At 55.5% G+C, this 26,760-nt stretch overlaps 1 protein-coding gene and 1 long non-coding RNA gene across 2 annotated transcripts; one reads left to right on the top strand and one right to left on the bottom strand.

Moving 5' to 3' along the window:
* The first annotated feature begins 218 nt into the window (after positions 1-218).
* Positions 219-17,643, top strand: MMD2 (monocyte to macrophage differentiation associated 2). The gene is made up of 7 exons (XM_039560496.1): positions 219-606; positions 12,352-12,433; positions 13,079-13,239; positions 13,329-13,403; positions 13,678-13,779; positions 14,074-14,143; positions 14,604-17,643. Exons 1-7 carry the CDS (start codon positions 560-562, stop codon positions 14,805-14,807), a joined length of 741 nt encoding a protein of 246 aa, XP_039416430.1. The 5' UTR covers positions 219-559; the 3' UTR covers positions 14,808-17,643.
* On the bottom strand, positions 16,440-20,788 carry LOC109143626. The gene is made up of 4 exons (XR_002043934.3): positions 20,549-20,788; positions 20,111-20,302; positions 17,916-18,064; positions 16,440-17,827 (listed from the first exon to the last, which is right to left on the bottom strand). It is a non-coding gene; the product is annotated as an uncharacterized LOC109143626 (long non-coding RNA).
* Positions 20,789-26,760: the final 5,972 nt, after the last annotated feature.

The following is a 26,760-nucleotide window of genomic DNA, read 5'->3' as shown; positions in this document are numbered from 1 at the left end:
AGAGATGCCCCGGGGACCCTCGGGGGGACCCGGCCGTGGGTACCGGGGGTGCGGGCCGGCTGCCGGCACTCGCCGCTCCCCCTCCTCCCCGATGCTTTAATCACATTTTCAATTCAAATCTGCTGCTATTTGATCCCTCGGGGGTGCAGCGGGGAGGGTGGGGGATATTTTTAGCTGTGCTTAAAGCTGCCGGGGGGCGGAGGGAGATCGCGCAGGTTGCTGGCGCCGGGAAGAGTTAGAAGGGATTCCCCCCCAGCACCCCCCTTTCCTTTTTTTCCTCCTCCTCCTCCTCGTTGCACATCTGAGGGCGGCAGCGGGGCTGCCTCCCCCTCCCGGAGGTCGCCTTTGTTTTCCCCGTGTCGCTTCTCCCGAGCAACCGAGGGAGCGGGAGGGGGCCGGGGCCGGGCCGGACTGGGCTGGGCTGGGCTGGACCGGCCGCCCCTTCTCCTCCTCGCTCGCCGGAGCTCGCCGAGTTGGTGCCGTTCCCCCGGGCGGCACTTTCCCCCCGCCCCGGGGCTGAGCAGCCGCCGCCCCCCGGGACCCCCATGGCACCGCCGCGATGTTCGTGTCCCGGCTCCTGGATTTCCAGAAGACGCGCTACGCCAGGTAAATCCGTCGGTGCGGCGGTCCCCGACCTCCGGTGCTCGCGGAGCCCCCGGACAGCCCCAACCCCTCCCCGGGCTTGGCTCCGCTGGGATGGAGCCCGAAAGGATCTTCAAAAGCTGCTGAGTGCCTCAAAGCACAGGGCAAGTGCGGGCTGGGCTTTTGGCTACCTGCTTTTCTGCATCCTTAAAGGATTCTCAGCATCCTTGGGAGCCTTCGCTGCCTTTCGCTGGGTCTAACTTCACCGCGGCTCTCAGCGCTGCCGGGGGAGCAGGATCCTGCCTTCCCGAGGGAAGAGACCCCAGCGCTGGCTCCAAACCCCCCATGGAGGCACCAGTGTGGCCCAGGGTCCCGCTGCACCCAAGTGAAACCCCCTCGAGGTGGCTCTCCCAGCCCGGACCCGCAGGCTCAACAGGGTTCCCATGGGATGCACCGGTGGTGGATCCTTCTCTCCCTCAATGAAATCCCCAGGGAGGTTTTCCAGCAGCAGCCGGGACTTGTTTTAAAAGCTCAGGTGTAGCAGGAAACCTCACGGTGTTACCTGTGCAGGGGGAAACCTGAGGATTGCTGAGCACAAGTCAGAGGGCACTTGGCCGCACGCGCTGCTGCGGGATCAGATGTGGCCTTTAGGAGGGAGCTGGCAGGTGGCATGGGGACAACGTCTGCAGCCCTCTGCTCCCCGGCTGGCCGGGATGAGTCAGATGGCACCGGGTGCTGCTCAGCCAGATGGGCACCGGGGAGGTGCTGGGGGTGCTCAGCTTTGCACCGAGGACACGCTTCGCTCCCAGCTCCCTGGGACTGTGGTGGGGAGGTTTTCCTGCCTGCGGAGGGTCCCGCGGGCTGGCACAGCTGCTGGGGGTACTCAGCTCTGTGCTGCCACTTCCAGACTCCCAGTGGTCCTGTTAGGGGCAGATACCAGAGAAAAACTTGTGTGAAAAGAAGTGGTGATGGTGTTTCTTTCCTGCTCCAGGCAGGATGATCCCTGAGGGATGTTTGTCTGGGCTGGGTAAGGACAGGAGACCATCCTCCTACCCCCTCCAGCCATCGGCTCCTTTCTCTCCAGGCGTCCCATGGGGAAAATCCATGCTGGCCACTTGGTCAAAGACAGTTTTGATGCTGTATCTGCCTCCTGATAACCTTTGCCTGGGGGCAAGGCAGGAGGCACCCAGCAGGTCTGCACAATGTGCCTGGTACAAAACCTTGTGAAAATGGACAATTCAAGACCTCCCCCCCCCCCCCCCCAGCTGGCATGCAAAGGACAGAGCTGGGGGAAATGGAGCTGAGCAAAGCTCTGTACCCCCCAAAGCATGAGGCAAACAATACCTTTAGCCCATGGCAGGGGTGCAGAGGCTCTCTGGGAGGTGGGCAGCAGATCAGGGGCTGCTCCACTGACATCAGTCTCCCGCAGCAGAACCCATCTGCCAACCTGTTGCTTGATTTATCCTGAATCAGCGTGCTCCAGCCTTCTTGTGGTCAGTTCTGGAGACAACTCGTTAAATGGGATGAGGCATTACAGACAGCCTTGCAGGGATGGTGCCCACCTGCAGGGCAGGGGCTGTGGGGAATGGGAAGGGTCAGATCCACAGGGAATCCTCCAGCTCTCACTGTGTGCCAGGGCTGGATGGGGAGCAGCAGGAGATGGGTGCTCCCTTGGCTTTCACCCCAAGAAAGTCACCAGCACGTGATGCTAACCCAGGGCTTCCTATATCATCGCAGAGATCCTCTTAGCCTAGTGCTTAAAAATAACAGTGGGATAATCCCCGTCCCCCCTGCACTCCATGCACACCAACTCTGCTCTCCTTGGAAATCCTCTGCTGGGCCATATCCCAAAAGAAACCCTAAGGCTGCTTCTTCCTTTGTGCCAGGGGTGCTCTTTCAGCCGAGCTCTGAGGTGGGAATTGGGGCGAGCAGAAGCCAGGGGACTCATGGTGGCATGTGTCCTTCAAGGCAGCAGAAGCACCTCAAGTCCTGTGTTCACTTTTCACTACGGGAAAGATGTTGAGGTGCTGGAGCAGCTCCAGAGAAGGATAATGGAGCACAAGTCTGAGAAGGAGCAGCTGAGGGAGCCATGGGGGGCTCAGCCTGGAGAAAAGAAGGCTCAGAGGGGACCTTCTCACTGACCACAACTCCCTGACAGGAGGGTGCAGCCAGGTGTGGGTCAGGCTCTGCTGCCAGGGAACAAGGGATGGGATAAGACAAAATGGATTCAAGCTGCACCAGAGGAAGTTTAGATTAAAAGGGTAGTCAGGCATTGGAACAGGCTGCCCAGGGAAGTGGTTGAATCACCATCCCTGGAAGTTTTCAAAAACACATGTGGATGTGGCACCTGGGGACATGGTTTAGGGGTGAACATGGCCATGCTGGGCTAATGGTTGGACTCGATCTTAACAATTCTATGGTTCCATCTTGCAACATCGTTTCAGAGAATGTGGCCTTGCTTGTGGTGTTCCTTGAAAAAAGGAAAAATATCAAAGTTTTCCTTATGGTGGAAAAGCCTGGAACAGGCTTCATTTTTCACGTCATTTTATCTAATTTTGAGCAAGGACCAAGAAAGGAGGAACTTGGCCATTGATACACCCACCAAAAGGAATAAATAAAACACAGTGTGGTGATGAAAGACCTGTTGTGTGAGAACAAAGAGATGAAAAGCAGTGATCAATGTGGGAACGTTCTGTGAACTGCCAGGAGAAAACTCAGGGCTGAAGGGGCACCAGGCTGTCTCCAAATCCCTCCTGGCTGGGCTTTGGAGATGCGGCGTTAGAGCTGGGGCAGAGGGGAGGAAAGCAAAGGCAGGGGCTGTCACCGTGGTGGGAACAGGGTGCAAGGCAGTGCCATTTGAGCTCGCCGTGGTTATAAATGAGGAATGCGGTTATTTCTGCTCTGCTGTGGGGTCCAGGAGGCTCTTCCATCACTGACACCGTGGGGAAATGGAGTTTCAAAGCACAGTTGCTGCAAGGCTTTCCCTGTCACTCACAACCTGCACGCTTGACAAGCAATATCCATCTCCTGCCCGACAGGCCAAGCTCAGCCACGACACCAGCACAGCACAAAGTGCAGGCAGATGTGATTCCTCCTGCTTTGTCCGACCACCAGAGGGTTATCCCCCCACTCCCCCTCCACTCTTCCTCTCAGCTCACCAAAATGGTGCTGGGTCCCTCCCAGACCAACGGATCAGACCAAGCTGCATCTTTATCACTGGACTCATTGGTCAGGTTACATTGACCTGGTAACCAAACCCTCCTTGCACCTCACCACCAGTTTTGACCCCATTTTGGCCCAGTTTTAACTCAAACATGGTCTGGTCCTTCCTGCCTATGTAGCTGTCATGGGGCTGAGTATCTTCCTGTGGGAACATTGAATGCTTCCCAGACTTTGGCCATCCAGAGCTGTAATTGGAAGGAAACCTGATTAATCAGGGAGCTGCTGTATCCAGCTTCAGCATCTCTGGAGCAGCAGTGGAGAGGGGCTTGCCGGGAGCTGCAGGGCACTGAATCATCCTCACAAACTGATAGCAGCTCCTTTGATTTATCCATGTAAAAGGCTCTAAATCTTACTGTGTTTGCTTGGCTTGCCCTGCGTGGAGCAACACAAAGAGGAGCAACTGGGAAAATCCCCATTAATGTCTCAGCCCAGGAGCAGGGGGCTCTGTGGGGGTCTCTGTAGGTGCATGGGCCAGGCTTGTCCTCACCCCCCTGTGCCTGCAATGCAGGCACTGCCACCTCCTCACCAGCATGAGGGGATGGAGGTCTGAACTCCACACTTGCTCAAACCCAAATCCTCTGAATTTGGGGAAAGGCAGCTGGGAAGACCTTCCTTGTTTCTCCCTGCACCTGTAATTATTGAGTAAAGAGACATTCATCAGCTACTCCAGCATCTCTGGCCAAGACAGGGAGAGGAGAACCAGCAGGAATAGGAGGAGCAGGAAATGTTGGGGTGCTCAGACTCCCAACAAAAGGAAAGCAATGCCAAGACCGAGCCACCACATTGGGAAGACCTGTTCCCCATTGCTTTGCCATGAAAATATGAGCAGCCCTCGCGGGCTCCCACACACTCCAAGATGCTTACCAAGAGCTCTGCTTCCCCCACAGCCCATGTGGGATGAAGCACTGAGAAGGAAAATGCTTTCAGTGTTGATACCACAGCCTGAAGCTCCTCGAGAGGCAGGGGCTGCTCACCTCGCAAGCACCGGCCCCATCAAGACCTACCTGTCCCACCTGAAAAGACAGACCCCCTTGATGCAAAAGGCACTGCTCCAAGAGATGGAGAGGCTCCCAAAGTGCCTGAAAACCAGGATCAGCCGATGTTACCAACCAATTCCATGCCGGTTGCTCTGTGGGGCCAGGTTGACTCAGGTAACCTCTTAAAATGGCACCAGTAGAGTCATTTCATGTAGGTTTAGATGCTCAGGGTGCATAACTGGAGCTAGGTATTTGGAAGGCAACAAGCCCTTGGAGCATCATTTTTGATGGGATGTCCACTCAAACTACCCCATTCCCTCCTCTGCAAGGGTTGGGGCACCCAGCAGGACAGGCTCAGGTGGGGACCACCACACTGGAGATGTGCCTAAGTGGGCAAACCAAGCCCCATGCCCTGCGCTTTTGGGGGAAGGATGGTCTCTTGGCTGCCTGGGAAGCACATGATCTTTCCCCTCCTTCAGCTGGTGTTGGATGTCAGCCTGATGTGATTCTTTGGCACGGTTTGCTGTGGCCAGCTTCACGAGGTAGCAGCCAACAACCCATGGGAAATTCAAGCCACTGCCCAGCACGGCAGGTCAGTGACTATGAGAAATGGGGCTCTGCCAGGATGGGTCCTGGGCTCCCCTCCCCTCCTCCTCCCTTCCCACACCCCCAGCTCCAGAGCGAGACAAAGCCATGCCAACCAACTACAACTCCCAAAGAAAGGAAGGGAAAAGAGCACAACTTATTCCAGTCCTTCGCTCCCGAGGGGTGCCTGGCTGCAGTTGCACAAGGAGGCTGGTTGAGTCCCCAGAGATTCTGCTGCCAGGGGATGGATGCTCAGGGCTGGGTCTGAGACATGGCCAAACACAGGTGTCAGGTCTTTCCAGGTGTGACGGAAACTCAACATTTTCATGCAGTGAGAATCCAGAGCCTGATGGGCTCTCGGTGACAACACTGCAACCTCTCGTGATAACACGATACCACAGGTGTCATATTCCTGGTGGGTGTGTCAGATACAGTGAGTTGAGCCAAGCAGTGCTGACCTTCAGGAGAATTTGGAGTCAACTCTGTGCTCCTGTTTGAATTTAAAGTCCAGGTTTGCTGCTGCTGAGGAAAGGACTTTATGCAGAAAGAGATCATGAGGTCAGGGCAAGGAGTTGCCTCCTCTCTGTGCTGAGCAGCACTGGCTGGCACAGCAGCGTTAGACAGAGCCCTGCTCTCTGTTGTAAGTAATACTAATGGAAATCTTACTATCTGCATGCTTGGCTGGTGAAATACATGATTTTCCTTCTGTGCCTTCGCTGTCCAGAGGCATTTGCTGAATAATTTACAGAAATTATTTGTACTTGAGCGGCATCCAGGAATCCCACATGAGAGCCTGGCTGTGTCTCTCAGGCCACGCTGTCGGGAGATTTTATGAACCTGGGACACGGTCACCTGCCAATGTATTTCACAGTCACAGCCAGGGTTAGAGGCTGGGAAAGCTCCAGCCCTCAAACTATCCAAATCTTCTGCCAGCAGGCACAGGATCCAGTGGTCATGCTCAGTCCTGCCCACCTTGGGCTGTTGCAATTAAACAGTCAGAGCCAGCTCAGGATTTATCCCACTAACTTCTCGCTCAAGGCAAGGCAGCTAGGAACATGCACAATGACTTTCCAAACAAGAAATTAATGAATAATAGAGGATTTGCAGTTCTGGAAACAGTCCTTCCAACGTTCACAAAACACCTGGGACATCAGAGTCATTTTGTGACTAATCAGCTGTTGTTGGATGTCTCATGAGTACCAAATGAAACAAGAAGTCCCAGCTCAGAAAGTAATTTGGGAAACACTCACCAATCCCATCTGTTGTGAATAAACAAACAGCTCTGCTGTGGTTGCAGGGTCATGAATTGCCTTGGAAGAGTTAGAGACACCATCTACATAGAGAGCTGGGGAGAAAAATAAATATCCCTGCCCACAGGATGGGAATATGGACAGCTAGGACCCTGCTGGGAATGGCTGCTGAGCCCTACTGGGTGTATATGGGCTCTTGTGGGTGCAGAAATTGTCAATGCCCGCATCCAGCCTGGCTTGGAGCCTCCCATGCTTGTCCCTGCTAGGATGAGGAGCAAGAACAGAAGGGTGTATGCCCTTGGTATGTTCAGGGGAAGAGCAGCACATGCCCTCCTGCACCCTCTGAGGCAGCAGGATGTGTCAGGGGTTGCCTCCTCTGTCCCTTCTCAGGGGACATCTGTGCCCAGGGCTCAGAGCCAGGTACAACACGGACCTGGCTGAGCACACGGTCCCTGCCTGGAAGCATCTCTAAGTCAGCAGCAGCACTTGCTCAGCATTTCTCAGGGCATGCAGGTTGTGTAGTGCCAGGGGATGGTCTACAGCCAGCCCAGGGTGTTGGTACACGTCAGAGTGCTGGGAGTGAGCAAAACTGGGATGGGTGTAATGAGGTGATGGATGACAATTGGATCTGCTGCTCGTTTTGACTCACCTTGTGGAAGCAAGGCTTGCACCAGGGGAATTTGGGTGGGTTACTCCAGAAATCTGGTGATCCACGAATTTACCCATGGTAGAGAAAGGTAGGGAAATGCTGGTTTAGATAAAAAGCCTTCCATTTCCTGCTCCCTACCCAAGCTGCTGGCTCCTTGTGCTAGGAAGCGTTACAAAAGAAAACATTGAGTTGTCCTGCTCCATCAGCCCTCCTGCCCCTCTCCCATGGGATGGGCTGGAGTCACAGGAGGGGCCCATGGCCAGGCCTGCCCCAGCTGCCCCACCTCCCCTGGCCCCAGGAGCTGCCCCACAGGCTTCCAGCAGGCACAGCTCAGCTTGGCAAAGCAGGAGCGCCATGTGCCTGCGTGGGAGTGCGCAGGTGCTGAGGGATGGGCATGGAAGGGAGATTTCAGCTCCCAGAGGGTGCCACGCAGCCGTGCACATGCCCACGTGGGTGGCTCTGCAGATGGCAGTGCCGGGCAGCATCGGCCTTGGCGTTTCTGCTTCCCAGTGGCAAACGCTCCCACGTCAATGGGTAGGAAGGAAAAGCAGGATTTCGCAAGTGCTCCTGGGCTGGATAAAGCAGTAAAGTCTGGGGGATCTCCTGGGCTCAAAGTGGGCCATGGGTGTTTCGTCGTGGTCCTGCTGCCTCTCCTGAAGCCTGTGATTGTGTCCCATACACAAACAGCGAGCAGGCTCCATGCCAGCACGTACAACTCCCCGGGACTGAGCTAATTACAAACCACAGAGGAGCTCAAGGGATTGAAGCCTCTTACCAGGGATGCAGCTGGAGCATTACCAGATTCCAGATCAGAGGCAGGGCACTTGCCAAGCCCCAGCTTACGGGGATGCCACCACAGCAGCTCCCACGTGAGCACGAGCCCCAGGACCAAGCCCTGACATCTGTGCTGGGTGTGCAGCCTCGGGGCTGTCAGAGCAAACCCAGGCCATGCATTGAAGAGTCAGAGGCCAGTCTACCCTACAGGGACACATCTGTTCCATCACTGACACCTCAGGCATCACAACACTTGTTCTACCAAGGGACAGCCCCAGCAAGGCTTGCCGCCACTGCTGGTTGACATCCAGAAAATCCTTCCTCAGTCCTTCCTCTTTTACTTTAAAAGCAGCTGTGACATCAAGTCACAACAGGAAGGAGAAATCTTCTTTTGCAGCCAGACCCCAAGAGCTGCCCAGCAGAGAACACAGCTTGGAAAAGCCCCAGCTCCTTGGGCAGGAAGGTAGATGCACAGCAAATCCATCTCCACAGGCTTTAGGCCAACTCCTGAGTAAGCTCAGCCTTTTTATAAGCCATTTGCAGGTGAAACCTGTAGATGTGAGCTGCTCTGAGGAGATTTGTATCACCTGGGATAACCTTGGACTTGCTGACTGCTCCTTTGTCCCTGTGGCACCCAGCCCACAGTGCACAGACACACAGACACATGCACAGCCTGATTTATGGCAGGGCTGGGGAGGGCAGGTGTTGGACCAGCTCTTTCCAAGGGCAGGAGCCCAGCTCACACCTCCCCATCCACATTTTAGTGGTGATTTTACCCCCTCCTCACATTATCCACCCACTGGCTCACCTAAAGCATGTCAGAATTATTATCCTCGCTTGGAGAGAGGGTAAAGGGGATGAGAGGAACATGAAGAGATGTGGCAGAGGCCAACCAAGGAGTCGTGTCAAAGTCAGGGCTAGACCCCATCTGTCCCAAATTGCAGCCTGGCTTGGGTCTCCTTCAGGGCTGTTCACGTGTGCAGGGGACAGCTTTCCTGCAAAGTGTCCCATGCCTCTGCTCGAGTGAGTGTGTGGTGACCATGGAGTGACTGATTCAGGTTCTCATGGTGCCCTCAGAAGAGCTCAGATGGTCCCTTGTGAGCCCTCCTGAGGAATAATTTAACTTAATCCCTTTCTTACCTTCTTCTTCCCATCCTGGCAAAGCAAAAGCCAGGCAGATCTGGACGATTTTTGAGGCTGGAATTTTGTTCTTGGATAAAAGTCTTTTAAAAACTCTGTAAAATCCCCTAAAGCTATAAAAAAACCACCCCAACCCAACAGAGTGGGAGAAAGAGCAGGAGAAAGGAACAGGCCTGGGAAGCCAGCTCTGCACTTTGCCCCGACGCCCAGGGACAAGGGGCTCTTTGTTTCCCTGGCCAGAGCCTGCTGTACTGGCCCTTTTCAGGCTCCCTCCCTGGGAAAGAGGCCAGGGGAAAGCAGGCACAACCAGGGCAGGCAAAAACCCTGGGGCTGCTGTTCATAACCCCTGCTCAGACCCTCAGCAGCCCCCTCTCCTCATACAGCCAACTGTAGGGAGTCTGCCAGGAACAGCACCAGGAGGAAAAGGTGCCCGGGAACCCTTCAGTTCCCTGCTTCCCACACACCATCCCTGGAAATGAACATGCTTGTGTTCCTGCTGGGCAGGAGTCTTTGAACTTCTCTGTGTCTTTTGGACTTTGCCATCCTGAAGCACCTGCTGAACTGCACTGGAGCACCCAGTGGTGTGTGAACACCTGCCTGTGGCTTCCCGGACCCAAGAATCACAAGTGCTCTTTCCAAGTGTATCTGTCTGTCTGTCCAGGTTGGAGCTGTGGTTTGAGGCTGGTTCCGCACACCGGCATGGCAGCAGTCTGCAGGCTGGGAATGCTGCAGGGCTCCCTGTGCCCTTCCCTGCATCCGTCCCAGTGTGCACACGGATGACGTGAGCTGGTCCATGAAATCCCAGGAGAGTAGGGGAGGAAATGGCCTCTGCACCCCTGGGAAATAAGGTGCAGCCCGGAACTTATCTGCCTTGCCAGGAGATATGCAAACACCAGCTGCTCCCATTTCTACACAGCATGGAGGACCACAGAAATGTGGCAAATTAGCCCCAAAATGCAATGCTGGTCCCCGGAGGGCCCTGCTGTACCCAGCACTGCGCAGCCAGGTCCCATATCCATGATGCTCCATTTCCCACCATCCACAGGATGATGCTTACTAGAAAGCAGGGCAGGAAAACAAGAGTGATCTCTCCCCAGGTAAAAAAAAAGGCTCCTCCTCAAGGCTATTGTCCCTCTGGGGAAAGAAGGTGCTTACGGTGCCCCACACCAGCACGGCTTTGGGCTCCAGGAACACGGATGCTCTTCAAACTCATTCCATGGGGATGGCTTGGGTGGTCCTTCCTGGCCTCTCTATCCCTGTACCAGAGCTAGGGCGGATATCTGCAACCCAGGGACACCTTCCCTAAGGGTCTTGGTGCCTCCCAGCTCCTGGGGAGGGGGCTGTGGATTTGGCTCCATGTTACTGCTCCGTCAGAGCAGAGAGGAGATGGAGCAGGCTTTGTTAAAATCAATAAATTCAAGGAAAAGGCCTTGAACGTGTTTCCTCAGCAACTGTGACGTCATATGGACGTCTGGCCTCCCCTCCTTCCCCCTCCTCCTTCTTATTATTAAAAGGGAAAATAAGGGAAGCAGACAGTGAAGGGGAGCTGGGGACAGTCTCCTGGCAACGCTGGGGACAGTAACGTCCTCCTGCCAGGGGGACGTGGCTCCAGCACGGGCAGCCCTGCCAGGCCTCGTGGCTGGAGTGGTGGGATGGGGAGGGCATCCCTGGTGTCCCTGGGGTGCAGGTGACAGCACTCTGGGCACAGCCATGTCCCCAGGGATGCCCAGCTACTTCCTGCCCTGCTGAGCCCCGATTTACCCTGCACAAGTCCTTGGTTTGCAGAGCAGGGGGAGCTTGGCCCCTCCATTCTCCCTCTTAATTCCAGACATTTTTTGGTGATGAGGACCATGAATCTCTTCCCACAGCGCCGGGGTCTGGCAGGAGGCACAGCAGGGCAGGGGCTGGGGACAGGGTCCCTGTGTGGGGTATCACTGTCACCTGCTGGGGGGCCCCTCTCCGTGCTGTGGCCACACAATTCCCCCCACACCAATCCTTGTCATTTGACCTATTTAATCCATCCTGGCTGAGTTTTAACAGGCAGCAGTGAGTGGGACCAAGCAGGTGGGGGATGGCAGAGGAGTCCACAAAGGTGTGGGTAGCTTGGGGACAGTGAGAGGGGACTTTTCCTGCCTTTCCAAGCATCCCGGATTGAGGCATCACCCTGTGCCCAGCAGCAAGGTCTTGCCAGCCCCTGAGCCCCTTTGCTGGGCACAACTCAGCTGTGAAACACCACAGATGGTGCTGGAGCTGGGGGCAAACAGGGTCACAAAGCAATTAGCCCAGGTCCTGCAGAGCAGCCCCACTGGCACCCGCTCAGCTCGGCTGTCCTGACCTGAGCCACAGCAGGAAAAGTCTTTGAAACCCTGATTCTCAGGACCAGGGAAGGAAGCCTCTCCATTTCTTGTTTCTCATTCCCTTTGCTAAGCCTCCACGGCTGTCTCCTGCCAGAAGAGGGTGGTGAAGGAGGCTTTGCTCCGATCTGTTATCACGGAGGCACATTTAATTTGCTGTTACATACCCACAATGGAGTGACACTATTTTTTATCACTGTGTGTTGATCCAGCAGAGGGAATCAATACATTCCTGTGAATGCCAAGAGCAAGCTGATGCTTCCTAAGACTAAGAGAAACAGAAATAAAGATGCAGGTTTCCAAGGGAGGGCAGCAGGGTTCCCCCACACAGCAGTCTGTGCTGGGACGTGCAGCCCTGGGGTTAGGGGGTAGATGCAGGTAGTACCCAGGAACCAAAGGCATCGCAGGGATACCCTTGTTGGAGCTGGGCACGCTGCTGTGACATGAGGGTGTCACCCCTGGATGGGCTGGGGACCTGCAGGTCTGCCCACTACCCCGTGTTCCCTCTTCACTGCTGGGGCTCTTCCCATGTCTGCCCACAGCAACAGGCAGAGCTGGCTCCTGCCTTCTACTTTCCAAGCAACAGCAGTTCCCAGGAGCTGCTTCATCCTGAGCCATGGCCAAGACCTGGGGACCTGGCACTTGGGGACAGCCAGATGGACAGGCTGTGCTGTCAGGTCACTTCTACAGGGCAGCTGGAGCAAAGCTGAGCTCAGGTGGGGCTGCAGGCTGGGGATGGCCCTGTGCAGACCCCTCCAGAAGGGTTTTGCTCCATCCCCATCCCCTGAGCGTGTTTCTCTCCCTGCTTCTCGCTGCAGGTTCATGAATCACCGTGTCCCGTCCAACTGCAGGTACCAGCCCACGGAGTACGAGCACGCGGCCAACTGTGCCACCCACGCTGTGAGTCCCTGTCCCTGGGTGAGGGAGGATGGTGCTCATGTCTCTGGGGATCCACTGAGGAACATCAAAGGACACCTAAGAATGTCTGTGTTCAGCCCTGGAGCAGTTACTGAGAGTCTGAAGGCTGTGATGAGGCAGATGTTCCCCATGAGCTCCTGGGGACTGGGATGCTCTCCTTGCTTCTGCCCTGGGAAGCTGATGTGCATCCCCCTTGCTCTCAACCACCGTGGCCACATGTCCCTGGGGAATCTGGCTGTGGCTTGGTGAGGCAGGAGCATTTTCAAAGCTCCCTGAAAATGGATTGTTTGACAGCAGGAACTGTGACAGGTGCCCATGGGGCTGCCTGTGCAGCAGTGGGAGGGACCTCTCCCCCATCAGGGTTTCTTTTGGGAACTGACAGTTCCCACCCCGAGTCCTGGGAGATGACTCAGAGGCAGCCATCCTCCTTGTGCCTTCCTCCTCCTCCCTACCTTCTGGACAAACTATTTTGGAGTTGCACCACGCAGGGAGGGACCCTGCCTGCCCCTTATGGGTGGTAGCTTTGACCAGAAGCTAGAGAGACACCTAAAAGGAAAAGTGGAGACTCTATTGTAGCTGCTCAATGGAAATGCAGAGAGTCAACAGGAGGTTTGCTTCCCCTTCCAGTTCTGGATCCTGCCCAGCATCCTCGGCAGCTCCATCCTCTACATCCTCTCTGATGACCAGTGGGAAACCATCTCAGCCTGGATCTATGGCTTTGGCTTGTCCAGCCTCTTCATTGTCTCCACCATCTTCCACACCATCTCCTGGAAGAAGAGGCATCTCAGGTATCTTCCCTGCTTGCTCAGGGCTCGGGAAGGGGAGAGGGTCCAGATACCGATACCCCCAGTGCTTGACCCATCTGTCTGTCCTGCAGGACTGTGGAGCACTGCCTGCACATGTTTGACAGGATGGTGATCTACTTCTTCATCGCCGCGTCCTACGCTCCGTGGTGAGTTGCTGGTGGCTGGAGGCCTTCACCTGGCCCCACTGAAGGGGAAATAAATCAGCCTGGTTCCAATAAATAGGGTTTCCCTCTCTGGCTTTGCCCCTTCTCAAGGCTGTACCTTACCCCTTTCCACAAAACCTTCACATCCTGTAGATTTCAACCTCTTGAAGTTACAAGTTGGGAAGACCCTTTGGTGGGACAGCCATGGAGGTGAGAGGGTGAGCCCAGTCCCGGGTGCTGCCCTAGACCCGCCTCACCACAGACCTGTGTCTTGCAGGTTGAACCTGAGGGAGTTGGGTCCCTGGGCCTCCCACATGCGCTGGATCATCTGGATCATGGCGTCTATCGGGACCGTCTACGTTTTCTTCTTCCATGAGCGGTGAGTGCCCGCGCCCGGCGCCGAGCGGGTGCGTGTGCGGGGCCGGGGCCGCGGAGCAGGGGCGCGCTGCCATGAGCTGCTTCCTCCGCGTGGTGGCACCAAATAAAAAGCCAAAGGCCCCAGGCGCCTCCCCGAAGTCCCAAGTGCCTGGTCCCAAGCCAGTCCACACGTGAGGACAAGGGACCTGCTGTGATGGCACCGCCACCCCTTTCCCTATAGCATGGCTGTGGAAATTACAAGCGTAAAACTCAACCTCCCTCTGCGCCTGCTCCAAGCTGCCTCTCTCTGTCGCAGGTACAAGCTGGTGGAGCTGGTGTGCTACGTTATCATGGGCTTCTTCCCTGCCTTGGTCATCCTCTCCATGGTAAGCCCCTGCTGGGAAGCACTTAGAATGAGGGACAAATCCCAGGAGGGATTTGAAAACCCGGAACAGTTTGTCTCCGGTGGGTTGGTGCAGTCTCCAGGCTGTCTGATGGATAAAGCCATCTCCAGTATGATGTGGCTCAGCCTGGTATTATTGCAGGTGCTTTGGGTGCCCAGCAGGCACCACATGCATCTCCCCCAGGCCCCCCCTGCCTGGGCTCTGTTGTGTTGAAATTGTGGGATCACAGAATCGTAGAATGATCTGGTTTGGAAGGGACCTTAAACATCATCTAGTTCCAATTCTCCCAGGGCCGCTGGGTCCCTGCTGTCTTGCTGGAGAGTAGGGGGTAGCAGAAGGCAGAGAAGTCCGGAGCTGCAGACGGACAACACTTCTGGTCTTAATGGGGTGGTGGGGAGAGGGCAGACACCCCTTGGCCTCACTGAGCCCCTCCTGCTCCCAGCCCAACAGGGACGGTCTCCCGGAGCTGGTGGCCGGTGGGTTCTTCTACTGCCTGGGCATGGTGTTCTTCAAAAGCGACGGCCGTGTCCCCTTCGCCCACGCCATCTGGCACCTCTTCGTGGCCATCGGAGCTGGCATCCACTACTATGCCATCTGGAGGTACCTCTACCGGCCCGGAGCGCTGGACACCAAAACGTCCCGGTAGAAGCCTTAAAGACATTGTTTGTGCCACCTGGCACATGGGGACACAGAGGGCAGCGGGGACACGGCCTGCACCGTGGGCTCGTCCCAAACCACCCCCTGGCCCCATGGACAGCAGCCCTTGGTGCCCTTCCTGTGCAGACAGGAGAGCCTGGAGGTTGATTTTAAATATTTTTCTTTTTTAACCTTGGAAACTGGTTTTTTTAGGCAAATGTTTCGGAACACAGTGACTGACTGGGCTGTGGGTGATAGGGGAGTGACCATAGGGATCTTTGCTCACTCACCTGGTTTTGAGCATCTCACGGGACTGGGAACCTTGGCCCCACATGCCCCTGGCTATGACACCCTGGGATTGGCTACTGGAGTCCCTAGTGTGTGCCACTGAGGGGACTGGAGGAGTCAGGATGAGGGGAGAGGCCCAGTGGTGGAGAGGGATGTGGTGACACCCTTGCACCATCTGGACTCAGCTCCTAAATGGTCCTAAGTCATGTCAGCATTAACTGCTCCATTCCAAGTCCTTGAGGGGATGGTCCACACTCAACAAGCCTTACAAGAGATTGAAACTTGAATCTCTTCCAGGGCATCCCAGTGCCCGAGCACTGGGAAACCCTTTATCTAAGCCAATATTAAGTGCACAAATCAGTACATCCCCCCTAGATGGGCGCTGGGATCCCCTACGGACATTTTCTCCCTGGAGTGCTTGGTTTTCCTCTCCAGCCTCAATGCCAGTGGCAGCCTGAAGCACAGCCCTGCTCCCAGGCTCTGCTGCACGTGTGCCTTCAGCAGGGAGCAGAGCTGGGATCCAGCTCCTGGCATCTCCCTGACTGGGGTCAGCCCATCCACTTCAGGGGATCCCTTTCTCCTCGAGGGAGGGAAGTGAACCTCCTTGGACTGGGGTCACGGGGCTACCTGCCTTCTCTGCTCCCATTTTCCTGATGAGCCTATTGCTCATCAGATTTAATTCCACTTTTGGAAAGATTTCTGTCATCCCACTGATTGCTGCAGGGCAGGAATGCATCCACATGAAGCTTGGATGTGGGCTGTGATGGAGAGATCCCAGTGAGACTCAGTTTTTAAATGCCTGACCATGGCTGCACAGTGCTAACCCAGGATAATGAGACATGGAACATCCATCCAGCTGTTGGGAGAAGCAGAATGGGAAAACCACACCTGGTCCAGCTCCCCAAACACCCTGGCAGAGCTGCTGGAGCCAGGAGGGTGTGGTGTGTGCTGGGCTCTGCCTGCACCTTCCCCATCAGCCCCCAAAGGCATCGATTGCCCATCACCTCTTTTTGGCCTTTGATTAATCACAGCTGCAGCCTCTGGCACGACGTGGCAAGTGAAGGAGGTTTATGGCCACCATCCCACACCTCCCGTTCCTCCAGCAGCATTCCAGGGAGCCGAGTCCCCAGCTCTGCTCCACCTCCCGCAGAGCTTAGGGCTCCCCAGCCTGTGGCACCCTGGGACTGGCTCTCCAGGGCCATTTTGCAGCAAATTACCAAAGAGGAAGCATCTGATACTCACCCCCTCCTGACGTGGTGGCTGTGGTCACCAGGCTGGCAAAAATATCCCGTGGGTTTTCACTTCCATAGGCAGAAGGTTCCTGTAAAAGGCTCTGGGAGCTGTACCTGGCACCCCAGCCTGGCGTGGGGCTGCTGGGGATCCGTGCCAAGGGCACCCCAAAGCAGCCTTTGGGCTGGGACTGCCCTTGTGGTGATGGGTGGTCTTAGGGATGGGAATGAACAAGTTGGTGTGAGCCCAGACCATGCTGCTGCCTCTGCCCAGCTCCGGCCCTGTCACCTGCTGCAGATGGAGGGGTGGAGAAGGATTGGCTGTGAGTAACCAGCAGTTGATGGAGCATATCTGGGGTGGGAATAGCAGGATACAGAGGTCCTGGAATGGGAGATGCCATATTTTCTGTCTGGCAAGTCATTACCCTTCTCCGTGCCTCAGTTTCCCTGTCTGTAAGATGGGGTGAAAACAATGACCTACCTCACAGGGCTCATGTGAGGACCCTGTGAAGCACTTGGAGGGCAGCCAGTGCTTCACAAACACCTGCTTCAATTTTCACTGAGTCTGGGGGACCGAGTTTCCAGGGCCACTGTGGGGCACAGTGGCAACCTCGGCTCAGTGTGCCTGGCTCTCCTTCCCCTCTGTCACTAAATCCCATGGGGAACCACCCTGGGGTCAGACCATGCAAACAGCAGTCCCAGCCACAGGCAGATGTCCCCTGGCAGGGGCTGAGGATGCCCAGGGACCACCACTGTGTTTTGTCCGTAGGCTTCATCCCAGGGGATTTATCTCGGAAACTGTTTTGCCATTGTGGTCTTTTGGCCCTAAATCTGTCCCAAGGGCTCCTGAGGCACAGGGAGGTGCCAGAAGGACCTTTCTGAGGCTGTTTCATCTCAGTCTCCTGCTGAGAATCCAGGGCGGTACAGATGCCCAGGCAGGAATGGATGGCTGGGCTCTGTTGGGAACATCACCACCCTGCCTTCAGCCCGGATTTGCTGAATGGGCTTCTCTGTAATTGAGAGGCTCCCCCTCTTCTCTTGCTCCTAAATCCTCCCCTTGCAAAGCAGGATGGGGGACACAGAACAAGTTATCGGATTGTCCTCCTATTTTATACTAATTTTAAATGACTCATAACATTCAGGATGTTTGTGGAGGAGGGCTCAAGGGATCTTTTTAGCATCTCATGTTTTTCACCATCCATCCTTGTTCAATCAGTATTTTATATTTAACACAGTATTGGGTCAAATACAAGCAAATGTAAGGAAGATAATGCTAGTGGATATTGTTTCCTGTGGAGTAGGATCGAAATAAAAACTCAAGATACCTCACTCTTGCCTGCTTGTTAAATCAAAATTACTTCCCCTGCAGCATCTGGAAATAAACCTTTTTTTCTATCTGACTCAACCCACACGGCATTGGTCCCTGGTGAGGAGAGGAGCCGCTCAACCAACTGCAGGGTGCTGGGATGCTGAGCACTGACTCACCTTGATGCAGGGATGGCATTGCCAGCTGCTGAACAAATAAAGAAATAAATAAATGAGTTTGCTGACAGTGCCCGTGTGGCCAGAAGTGCTGGCTGAAAGGCTCATCAGCATCTCACCACGGTGGCTTCAGCGCAGAGCCCTCCACGCCTGCTCCAGCCCTGCCATTTTCCCTCCTCCATGGCTGAGTCAGAAGCTGAGGTGTGGAGCCCCAGGGCTGGCGCTGCAGGGGGATGAAGGATGCCAGAGCCATGGAGGAGCAGAAAACCTGTGGCAGATTGGGCAGAGGGTAAGCACAGCTCGCTGCTGACCCCACAGGGGAGCCCCACCAGCACCCAGCAGCTCCCACCGGCCTCTCCCGTGGGCACTGGCTCTTCTTGGAGGGGAGAATTTGCCCCCGTGCTGGAGCTGCCTGGCCTGCCCTCTGCACATCCACTGTCTGCCCTCTCTGCCATAATTACACAGGGTGAGTTCCCCCCAGGCTACCATGCTCAGCGGCTTTCCCAGAAAGCCAGGGAGGGTTCCCTGCTTCCAGGGCAGCTGATCTCACCCGAAACCTGACCCACAACTTCCACCTCACCCATCATTTCTTTGCTGCTGGCGATTGGGCTGGACTGGGAGGCCTCTTGACTTTGCTCTGGTGCTGTCATTCCCAGAGGGTGTCTGGGAGGCAGAATCACTTTCCCACCCCAGCACCCCTGGGCAGGGAAACAGCCCTTCACTGAAAGGAGACGTTTTCACCAAGGGAAGTAGAGCATCAGTGACTGTCTTAACTTGAACAACTACCCAGTCACAATCCATCCCTTACTCCTTTCAGGAATGTGCAGGCCTGTGTGCAGCCTCTGCAGTCTCCAGGTCAGCTCTGGAGCTGGTTTGATAAAACCTGTTTGGCCAAAGCCAGCCTGTGCAGCTGAGGCACCACTGCCTGCACAGCCCTGCCTGGCTTGCTCCTGGCATTTTCACAGAATCCTAGAAAGTCTTGGGTTCTAAGGAACCTTAAAGCTCATCTTTTTCCAACCCCCTGCCATGGGCAAAAACACCTTCTACTAGACCAAGTTGATCAAAGCCACTTCCAACCCAGCCTGGAACCTTTCCAGGGATGAGCCAGCCACAGCTTCCCTGGGCAACCTGTTCCAGGGCCTCACCACCCTCACAGGCAAGAATTTATTCCCAGTATCCCATCTAACCCTGCCCTCTGTCAGTGGGAATTCATTCCCCCTTGTCCTGTCACTCCATGCCCAAAGTCCCTCTCCAGCTCTCTTGGAGCCCCTTTAGGCCCTGGAAGGGGCTCTAAGATCTCCCTGTAGCCTTCTCCATCCTGATCACCTCCAGCTCTCCCAGCCTGGCTCCATAGGAGAGGTACTCCAACCCTCGGAGCATCTTCGCAGCCTCACTCCAACAGCTCCACGTCTTTCTGTGCTGAAGACCCAGCTGGGGTCTCAGAGAGGGGGGGCAGAGTGGGGCAAAACCCCCTTCCCACATCCCGACCCTTCTCTCCCCGGCGCGGTCCCGGCGGGGCGGTGCTGGTGGCGGCCGCGGGGAGGCGCCGGTGCCGCTGTCGCTCCGCCCCGGCGGGACGGGACCGGCCCGAGGTCCCCGCGCAGCCCCGGCGGCTCCGGGCGCTGCCGCCGCCGGGGTCGCGCCGAGCCAGCCCCGCTCCGACGGTGAGTACCGGGCCCGGGGGGCGCGGGGGAGGGGCGAAGGCAGACCCTACCCCAGGGACCCCCCTTTCCTGGGGGGCAGATCCCCACTGTTGCGTCCCCGCACACCCTCGCTGGGTCGGGCGGGAGCGTTTGTTTCTCGTCCCCTGGGAACCGGAGGCGGGAGGAGCGCGGCGGTCGGGGCTTGTCCGGTTGCCGTGGGAGACCCGCGCTGCCCGCGGAGCCGCAGCGGGCACGGCCGGCGGGAGGGCTCTGCCGGGAACCGCAGCGCCCGGGGGTCCCTGTCCCGTGGCCGGGCACACGGGGAGCCTTCCCCACATTGCCAGTCCCCGGGGGTCCGTGTTTCATTGCACATCCCTTGGGATCCTTCTCTCCATCGCATGCCCCATGGAATCCGCTCTCTTCCATACCCCTTGGGCTCCTTCTCCCTGTTGAACGCTCCTTGGAATCCTTGTCCCCATTCCATACCCCTTAGGATCCCTCTCCCCACTGCACGCTCCTTGGTAGCCTTCTCCCAGTCGCATGCCACTTGGGCTTCTTCTCCCCCTTGCATACTCCCTGGGATTCCTCTCCCCATTCCATACCCCTTGGGATCCTTCTCCCCGCTGCATGCCCCTTGGCATCCCACTGCTATCCCACACCCGCCGTTTCACCTGTATTCAGCTGCCTGCGACTGTGGTGGCATCCCAGGCTGTGGCAGGGAGGTGCGGAGATGATCTGTGTCCCTGTGAGGCTGGAGCAGTTTCATGCTGAGTTGTAACTTCAGCAGAAAAAAACCCAGGGGAGTTTGCTACTTGCTTGGGAAGTGCTTATTTTCAGCTCTCTGCAGGACCAGTTAATTATCGCTGGGGAAAAAAAAATATTGCTAAGATCTTATAATTAGGCAGCCTGCAGAGGTTCTGGAGCTCGGGAGGCAGCAGAAAGCAAATGCTCTTTGTGCAGTGTTTCTGGGGTGTGTGTGTGAATAGAGCTGCCCGGGCAGAGGGCTGGCATTTGCCTTAGTGCATTACCAAGGAGAGCTGGTGCACGTTGGTGGCTCAAAAGACCCTGAAAAATAATTACAGGGGGGAAAAAAAGCAATAAAAGAGCACCTGCTGAAAGGACTCCTGTTGTCCTTGTGGAATCAGGTCCCAAACTGTGACAATGTTTGTGGAGCGATAGCTGCCCTAGGGACAAGCTGTTCGTGTTTGCGGGACCGGGACTGCCTTTCCATCCTGTCTGAACAGTCCCGGGGCCGCGGGGTCCAGGCTGCGGCAGGGTGCCTGCTGCTAAGAATAACATGGTAAGGAGTTTACCCGCCCTGATCCGGCTAAAGACTGCACCGAGGCAGCCATGGACATCATCAGCCTCCGATCTGCCCCTAGATTAGATGGATAAAACTCACACAAGGAAAGGCCGGGCTCGGGAGCGGAGACTTGATCCCGAAAGGGAGGGAGCGGGGTCTCCGGCTCGGAGCAGAGGGGTTTGGGCTTTGCCCCGGCAGCCTGGGCTGTGGGGACGGGATCTGCAGAGGGGCAGGATCTGGAGCAGAGGGGCAGGATTTGGAGCCGAGGAGCGCACGTCAAAGCCGCCGCGTCCAGGGCGTTCTCATTTCCTTTGCTCTCCGAGTTCTAATTTGTTCCACATTGCAGCGCCGGGGCGGCCTCTCCCTCCACTTGCAGCATCCAGGCTGCGGTCGGTGCCGTTAGTCCGAGGCTGCCACTCCAGCAGTTTCCATCCAAAAAAAAAAACATTAAAAAAAAGGAAAGGAGGAAAAAAGAAAAAAAAAAAAGACAATTTTTTCAAACAAAGACCTGAGGAAACAGCTTTTCTGGTTCCTGCTCTGGGATGGTTATAGCTGAAATCTCACCACCCATCTGTGCGCCGGGATGAGCCTCGGGGAAATTCCAGATGATTAAAAAGTGTTTTAATAGTGTTGTTGCTCTTCCCAAAAGGGAATAAGATGACCTGGTAGCTACAGGTTGATTGGCTTGATAGCATCCCTCCAGGGAGAAACCTGGCTTGGGCTTGAATTGATTAAAGACTTCAGCACCAGGAATAAATTCCTGCCATCCAACGTGGCTATATGGAAAATAACTCCTGGCAAGCAGAAATTATTTCAGTCTCCAACATGAGAGGTGACTCTCTGGCTGTAATACACTTCTGAGAAGCATTTGAGTTATGGGAGGTGATATTCTTGTAAAAATCTGCACTTCCCCGTATTAAAGAAGTCAATCCAGTCCAGTATTTAGAGCCGACATTACATGGTGTCAAGAAAGCTGGTATTAAATAAACGTGATCTATATCCAAGGCAGTTATCAGGGAGATTATCACTGCTGGGCACTGCTAGCTGGTAACATGCACTTGGTGTTTTTATCACTAATCTGGAAGAAAGGAGATGAAAATGATTTCTGGAAAAACCTGGATGTGACCCTGAGCAGCTGAGTGTTAATGGTTTGTATAAATCTGGAGGTAAACCGGAGGAGTGAAAGGCATCCTAACTGGAGCAGAATGGAACATGGAAATCTTCTACACCCAAAAATAATAACTGTGGCTGTACATGGTTTCCTGTCCCTAATCCCGATGGTAAATTTTCAGCTGGAGCTGCTTGCAGATGCTGGGAGAGGCAGCACAGGGGTTCACTAGGCAGCAGTTTGGGGGGTGGCTGCCTGTCTGTCCACATTTCTGCACTGTAGAGTTCAAAATCTTCAGGATAATGTGAAATTTGGCTCAGGAAAAAGGGAAAATAGCAGTAATTTGCATTTCTGGTCAGAACCAAATTTGGGCTTATGGAAGCCAAATCCAACCTCTCCATCTCAGCAGAGGAGATGTGGAGTCTGAGGGGAAGGGACAAAGGGGCTGCAGAAAGGGTCTTACAGCTGGAGAGGAGAGGCCATCCAGTTAGTCCACTCATAAATCAAGTCAAAGAGGAAAGAGGAGGGCTTGGCAAAAGCATCTAAATATTCTCACAGAGGAGAAAATACATGGTAGCCAGAAGCTTGTTAATTGACCAGAGAAAAGATGGCAAGAATCAATATCTGGCAGCTGAGGCCAGACACGTTGGAAATAAGGCATAAATATTTTACCAGGAGGAGCAATTAATCATCAGAAGAAACATGGAGCAGCAGAGGTGGGGCAAGCACCTCTTTGCCTTTCACATCATGACCCGCAGAACTTCTCCCACAGCCCCAGGGCTGGGCCAGCAAGAGGCACTGGATCGAACCACACCGAGGCCCTGATTAGGTGATTTAATTAGAGGATGATGCATTTATCTTTAATCACAGTGGAGCCATGGAAAAGAGTAGTTCTTGTGCCCTGATGGCTCTTTCCGAGGAATGCTAGTGAAATCCCTGGAGGCACTTAGCAGGTGCTTCTTTTAGCTTTGTCTCTTGGTTACCAGTGGTTGTGTTCTTGCAGATCTGTGGTGAAAAGGCAAGGGGACAGTGCTGGGTGGCTCTTCTTGATGTCTGGCAGAACAGGCTGAGATTCAGGAAAACAAAATTCAGTGAGCATCTCAGTGTGCTGTGGCTATTGGGGAAAGGAGCTGGTCCAGGGCTTGCTGTCCACCCATGGGTCAGAGGGTCCCCAGCCTGGCATCCTTGGGCATGTGTGTGCTAGGGAGAAGGAGATAAAGGTCACAGGGCTGTTGCTGGTTCCATCTCCTTCCTTTCTCCTCTCCTCTCCTTTCCTTTCCTCCTGCTGTTCTCTCCCGCTCTCCCATGCGATGGGGGTAGGTGCTGTTGGTTATAGGGGGTTTAGATGTGGCTCAGTAGCCCAAATGCAAACACACACAGCACATCAGGAGCATGTTGCAGAACCTCTGAGCCTTCCAAACCCACCACACTGCGAGCAGCCGATGTCCATGAGCAGCCCAGCACCTCTCCTCCTCTTCCTCTCGCAGAAACACGACCGACGCCTGCCCAGGATGATGCACAACGAAGGGCAAAGATTGTTTTGAGAAGGAGGATGAATGGAAGGAAAAAAGGCACGTGAGAAGGATGGCAAGGTAGGGAGAGGCTTTCCCTGAACGCTGGGTGGAGGCACTGGGAAGGAACTGCTCACCCGTGACGGGAGCAGGAACCTCGGGCCCGCAGGAAAGTCCCCAGCGCTTGCAGAGTCAGTTGTGGTGATGGAAGGACATGTGGTGGCCACGTGAATACCGAGGGCATTTGTCACAGCTCTGCAGAGCTCAGACAGAGCTGGCTGTGGAAAATAGCTGGTTTTGGTGTGGCTGTGAAGAGGTGAAGGATCCCTGACAGATCTCGCTGGGGGGCAATCCCAGGCTTTTGACTAATTCCTGCGTAGCCGTTAGAGAGACAACGTCACTGAACGCTGGAGAAAGGGACTCCTGGGAAAGTCTGGATCATGCTCCATAGCTGCAGGCTTGTGTCCTTCCAGGGAACTGGTTTGGAGTGAGAAGGGAGCTCACCTGGGCTAGGGATGTCCATCCGGGAGCATGTGTCCCACTGACCTGCAGAGAGCTGTGCCCAGCAGTTGGCACTCTTGCTGGCTTGTCCCCGGGCAGCTGGGTCCAGCTGGAGCATCCCCGCTCCCACAGCGGGACTCAGCAGGACTGCACATACCAGAGATTTCCTCCTGGTGGGAGATGCCGGTGCCCAGCGTGCCCGAGCGCACGGATGTGGGAGGAGCCCATTTCGTTATCGTCTTATCCTGGCCCTCAGAGTCCTCCGGGGGATTAAGACCAGGTGTGTTCCTCTGTCTTTGGGAGAAGGCTTCGATTTCTCAGGTCACCCAGCCTGGTGCCTGGTGAAATCACACCGGTGCTGCTCTAGATGCTGAAAATTGGGGTGACCAGGCTGGAAGCTCCTCCTGATCCAGGCTTGCCCCCGAACTCTGTAGGAGCTGCATTTAATAGAAAGAGCAGAAAAATAGCTGAGCTATAAATAACACGTTCAAAACCAGGCAGGGACCTGCAAGAAGCAAGTCTCTGTGATGTGGACTTGGACGAATGATTTTGCCACCAGCATATGGTAAAAGGTTTCCCTTTGTGCTGGGGGTAGTTCGGGGTGGAGAAGATTAAATCCATGAAACCAGTGATTTGATGACAAAGTTTTGTCTTTTGCATCCTTGATGACAAGGTCCTGTAGTGACACTGGGGCAGTTTTCCTTCTGGTCAATGTTAATGAGGGCTGGCAGGGCCGTGCTCACGGCCTGGGGGAGCTGATCCTGAACCTGACTGTCTGCCAGTGCCCTGACCTGCTTCCCAGGTTGGGGCTGCCTCGGCACTCCCAGGAGATGTCGCACAGCACACATCAAGGGATGACCCCAGGGATGTCCCCTGCGGGAGCAGCAGCTCTGGGCTCAGCTGGAGGAGGAGGAGCAGCATTGTGGGGGGAGCCAGAGCCCCAAACCCATCCCTGCCTCAGTTTCCCCAGTTGCAAGGTGGGAACAGGAGCAGCCTTACCTTCACCCAGTGAGTTGGGGTGAAGTTCTGGGGCACTATAAAACACAAGGTCCTCAGCCCTGCTGTCCTGTGCCAGGACTCCCACCCTTCAGCACACCAGGAGACAGTTTTGGAGCCAGCAGGTTGGAAAGAAGGACAAACCCCATCAGTTTCATAGTCCTGGTGGGGCTGGGAGAGGGGAAAGGGTTGACTTGGGGTGCAGCAGCATAACAGCTCCTGGCCACATCCTTAGAACTTGGTGCCTCAGTTTCCCCGATCTGCAGCATTCCATGGGCCTCTGGCTGCAGGATGGGGGGATGCACATCCTGCAGCAGCCCTCCGTGCATGGCTGGGAGGTGGTTTCTGGGTTAGAAGGTGACCTCTTCCATTAGCAGCAGGGACGCTCTTTTTTCCTGGATTGGATGGTGGTTTGGAGGCTTTCCAGGGCCGACATCATTCTGCCTGATAGCGCTGAGTTTGCTCCGGAGGTGCGGCTGTGCCCGAGCGAGTCGGGGCTGCAGCCGTGGGAAGCTGCTGGTGCCCCGCGTGTCCCTGGCCAGGCACAGCTGGATCACCCCAACTGCTACAACCCTGTGCTCTGATAGCTGCGGATGGGACATTTTGGGGGTCCTCTGTGTATGCATGGAATCCCTGCACATTATAAATCTGGAGGTGAGGGGGTTCCCAGCCCTGTGCAAATCAGGAATGCTTGGATTGTCTTACTTCCAGAGCTCCCCTGCCAGCAGGTCACAGTGCAGCTGTGGATTATCAGCACCACGCAAGGACCAGGTGCTGCTGCAGCTGGGATGGGATTTCAAAGCCATCCCCAGATGGTGACAGTGACATCAGGCAGGTGTGCTATGCCCCTAAATCCAGAAGTGATTGGTGGTTCCCAGTCCATTCCAGGGGATTGAGGAGCACTGGGAGCTGCCACAGGGCCCTGACCACATCTCCTCCAGTCGCTGCTGCCCACTTGGGGCTGCCCTGAGCAGCCCTGCCCTGGGCTAACGTGACAAGGGCAGCCTTGTCAGCGATGCCACCCTGTGCCTGAATGTCCTCCGCAAACAAGCAACAGCCAACAGATTTGCTGGAGTCAGGGCATTTTTAGAAAAGCTAATTAAAGCCCATTTTCACCCTGTGCCTCTCGCTGAGCAAAAGCACTTAGCAGTGACCTCAGAGTGAGTGAATTTGCACTTGATCTTTTCGTTTCACCTCTAAAAAATGGGATTGCTCCGTAAACTCGTTAGTGAGAGTAACTCCTGGTGCCTTGGCTCCTGACCAGGATGGGCCCCGCCAAGTCCTGCTGGGCTCTGCTCTCCTCCCGCTGCATTTTGCCTGGGTAAGAGGGACCTCTTAGTACACATGATGGAGAAATATGGGGCCACTCCAGACTGTTTTCAGGGACAAATCCATCCAGAGGTAACCGTGCTGCTGCCAAGCAGTTTGGCTGAGCTTTTCCACTGGTGTTTTGGGCTCCACAAGGGAAATGGCCGTCCCTTGATCTGTCACCTTGGAGATGATAGTGGCTCCTCCGTGGCCACCTGCTCGCTCTCCCCTGCTGCACATCTGGCCTCTAAACCGCTCACCTTCCCCTTTTTGCTCTTCCCTGCCCAGCTGTGCTTCATGACGACCTCACGCACGATGTTTTATGGGCCCTCCTCCACCATGGCTCCGCCATCCAAGAACCGGCTGAAGCGCCAGAGCCGGCTCTTCTCCCAGGTCTTGTACCGCACCCTGAGCTACAAGGACCGCAGCTCGGCCTCCACCTCCCCGGCGGCCACGGAGGACGACCCGGCTGAGCTCTCCACCCAGCTGTCAGCTCCTGGCATCCTGAAAATCTTCGGGGGCAACATCTGTGCAGGCACCAACTACAAGAGCGTGCTGGTGACGGGCAGCTCTGGCGCGCGGGAGCTGGTGAAG

This window comes from Corvus cornix, chromosome 14, assembly GCF_000738735.6.
Source record: "Corvus cornix cornix isolate S_Up_H32 chromosome 14, ASM73873v5, whole genome shotgun sequence".
NCBI lineage: Eukaryota > Metazoa > Chordata > Aves > Passeriformes > Corvidae > Corvus > Corvus cornix.
The sequence above is the reverse complement of the archived record's forward strand: the minus strand, read 5'-3'. Positions and strand labels throughout refer to the sequence as shown.

Coding starts and splice junctions, on each gene's coding strand:
- MMD2 (XM_039560496.1), top strand. CDS start 560: ATGTTCGTGTCCCGGCTCCTGGATTTCCAGAAGACGCGCTACGCCAG. Junction 607..12,351: donor CAGAAGACGCGCTACGCCAG/GTAAATCCGTCG, acceptor TTCTCGCTGCAG/GTTCATGAATCACCGTGTCC. Junction 14,144..14,603: donor CCTTGGTCATCCTCTCCATG/GTAAGCCCCTGC, acceptor TCCTGCTCCCAG/CCCAACAGGGACGGTCTCCC.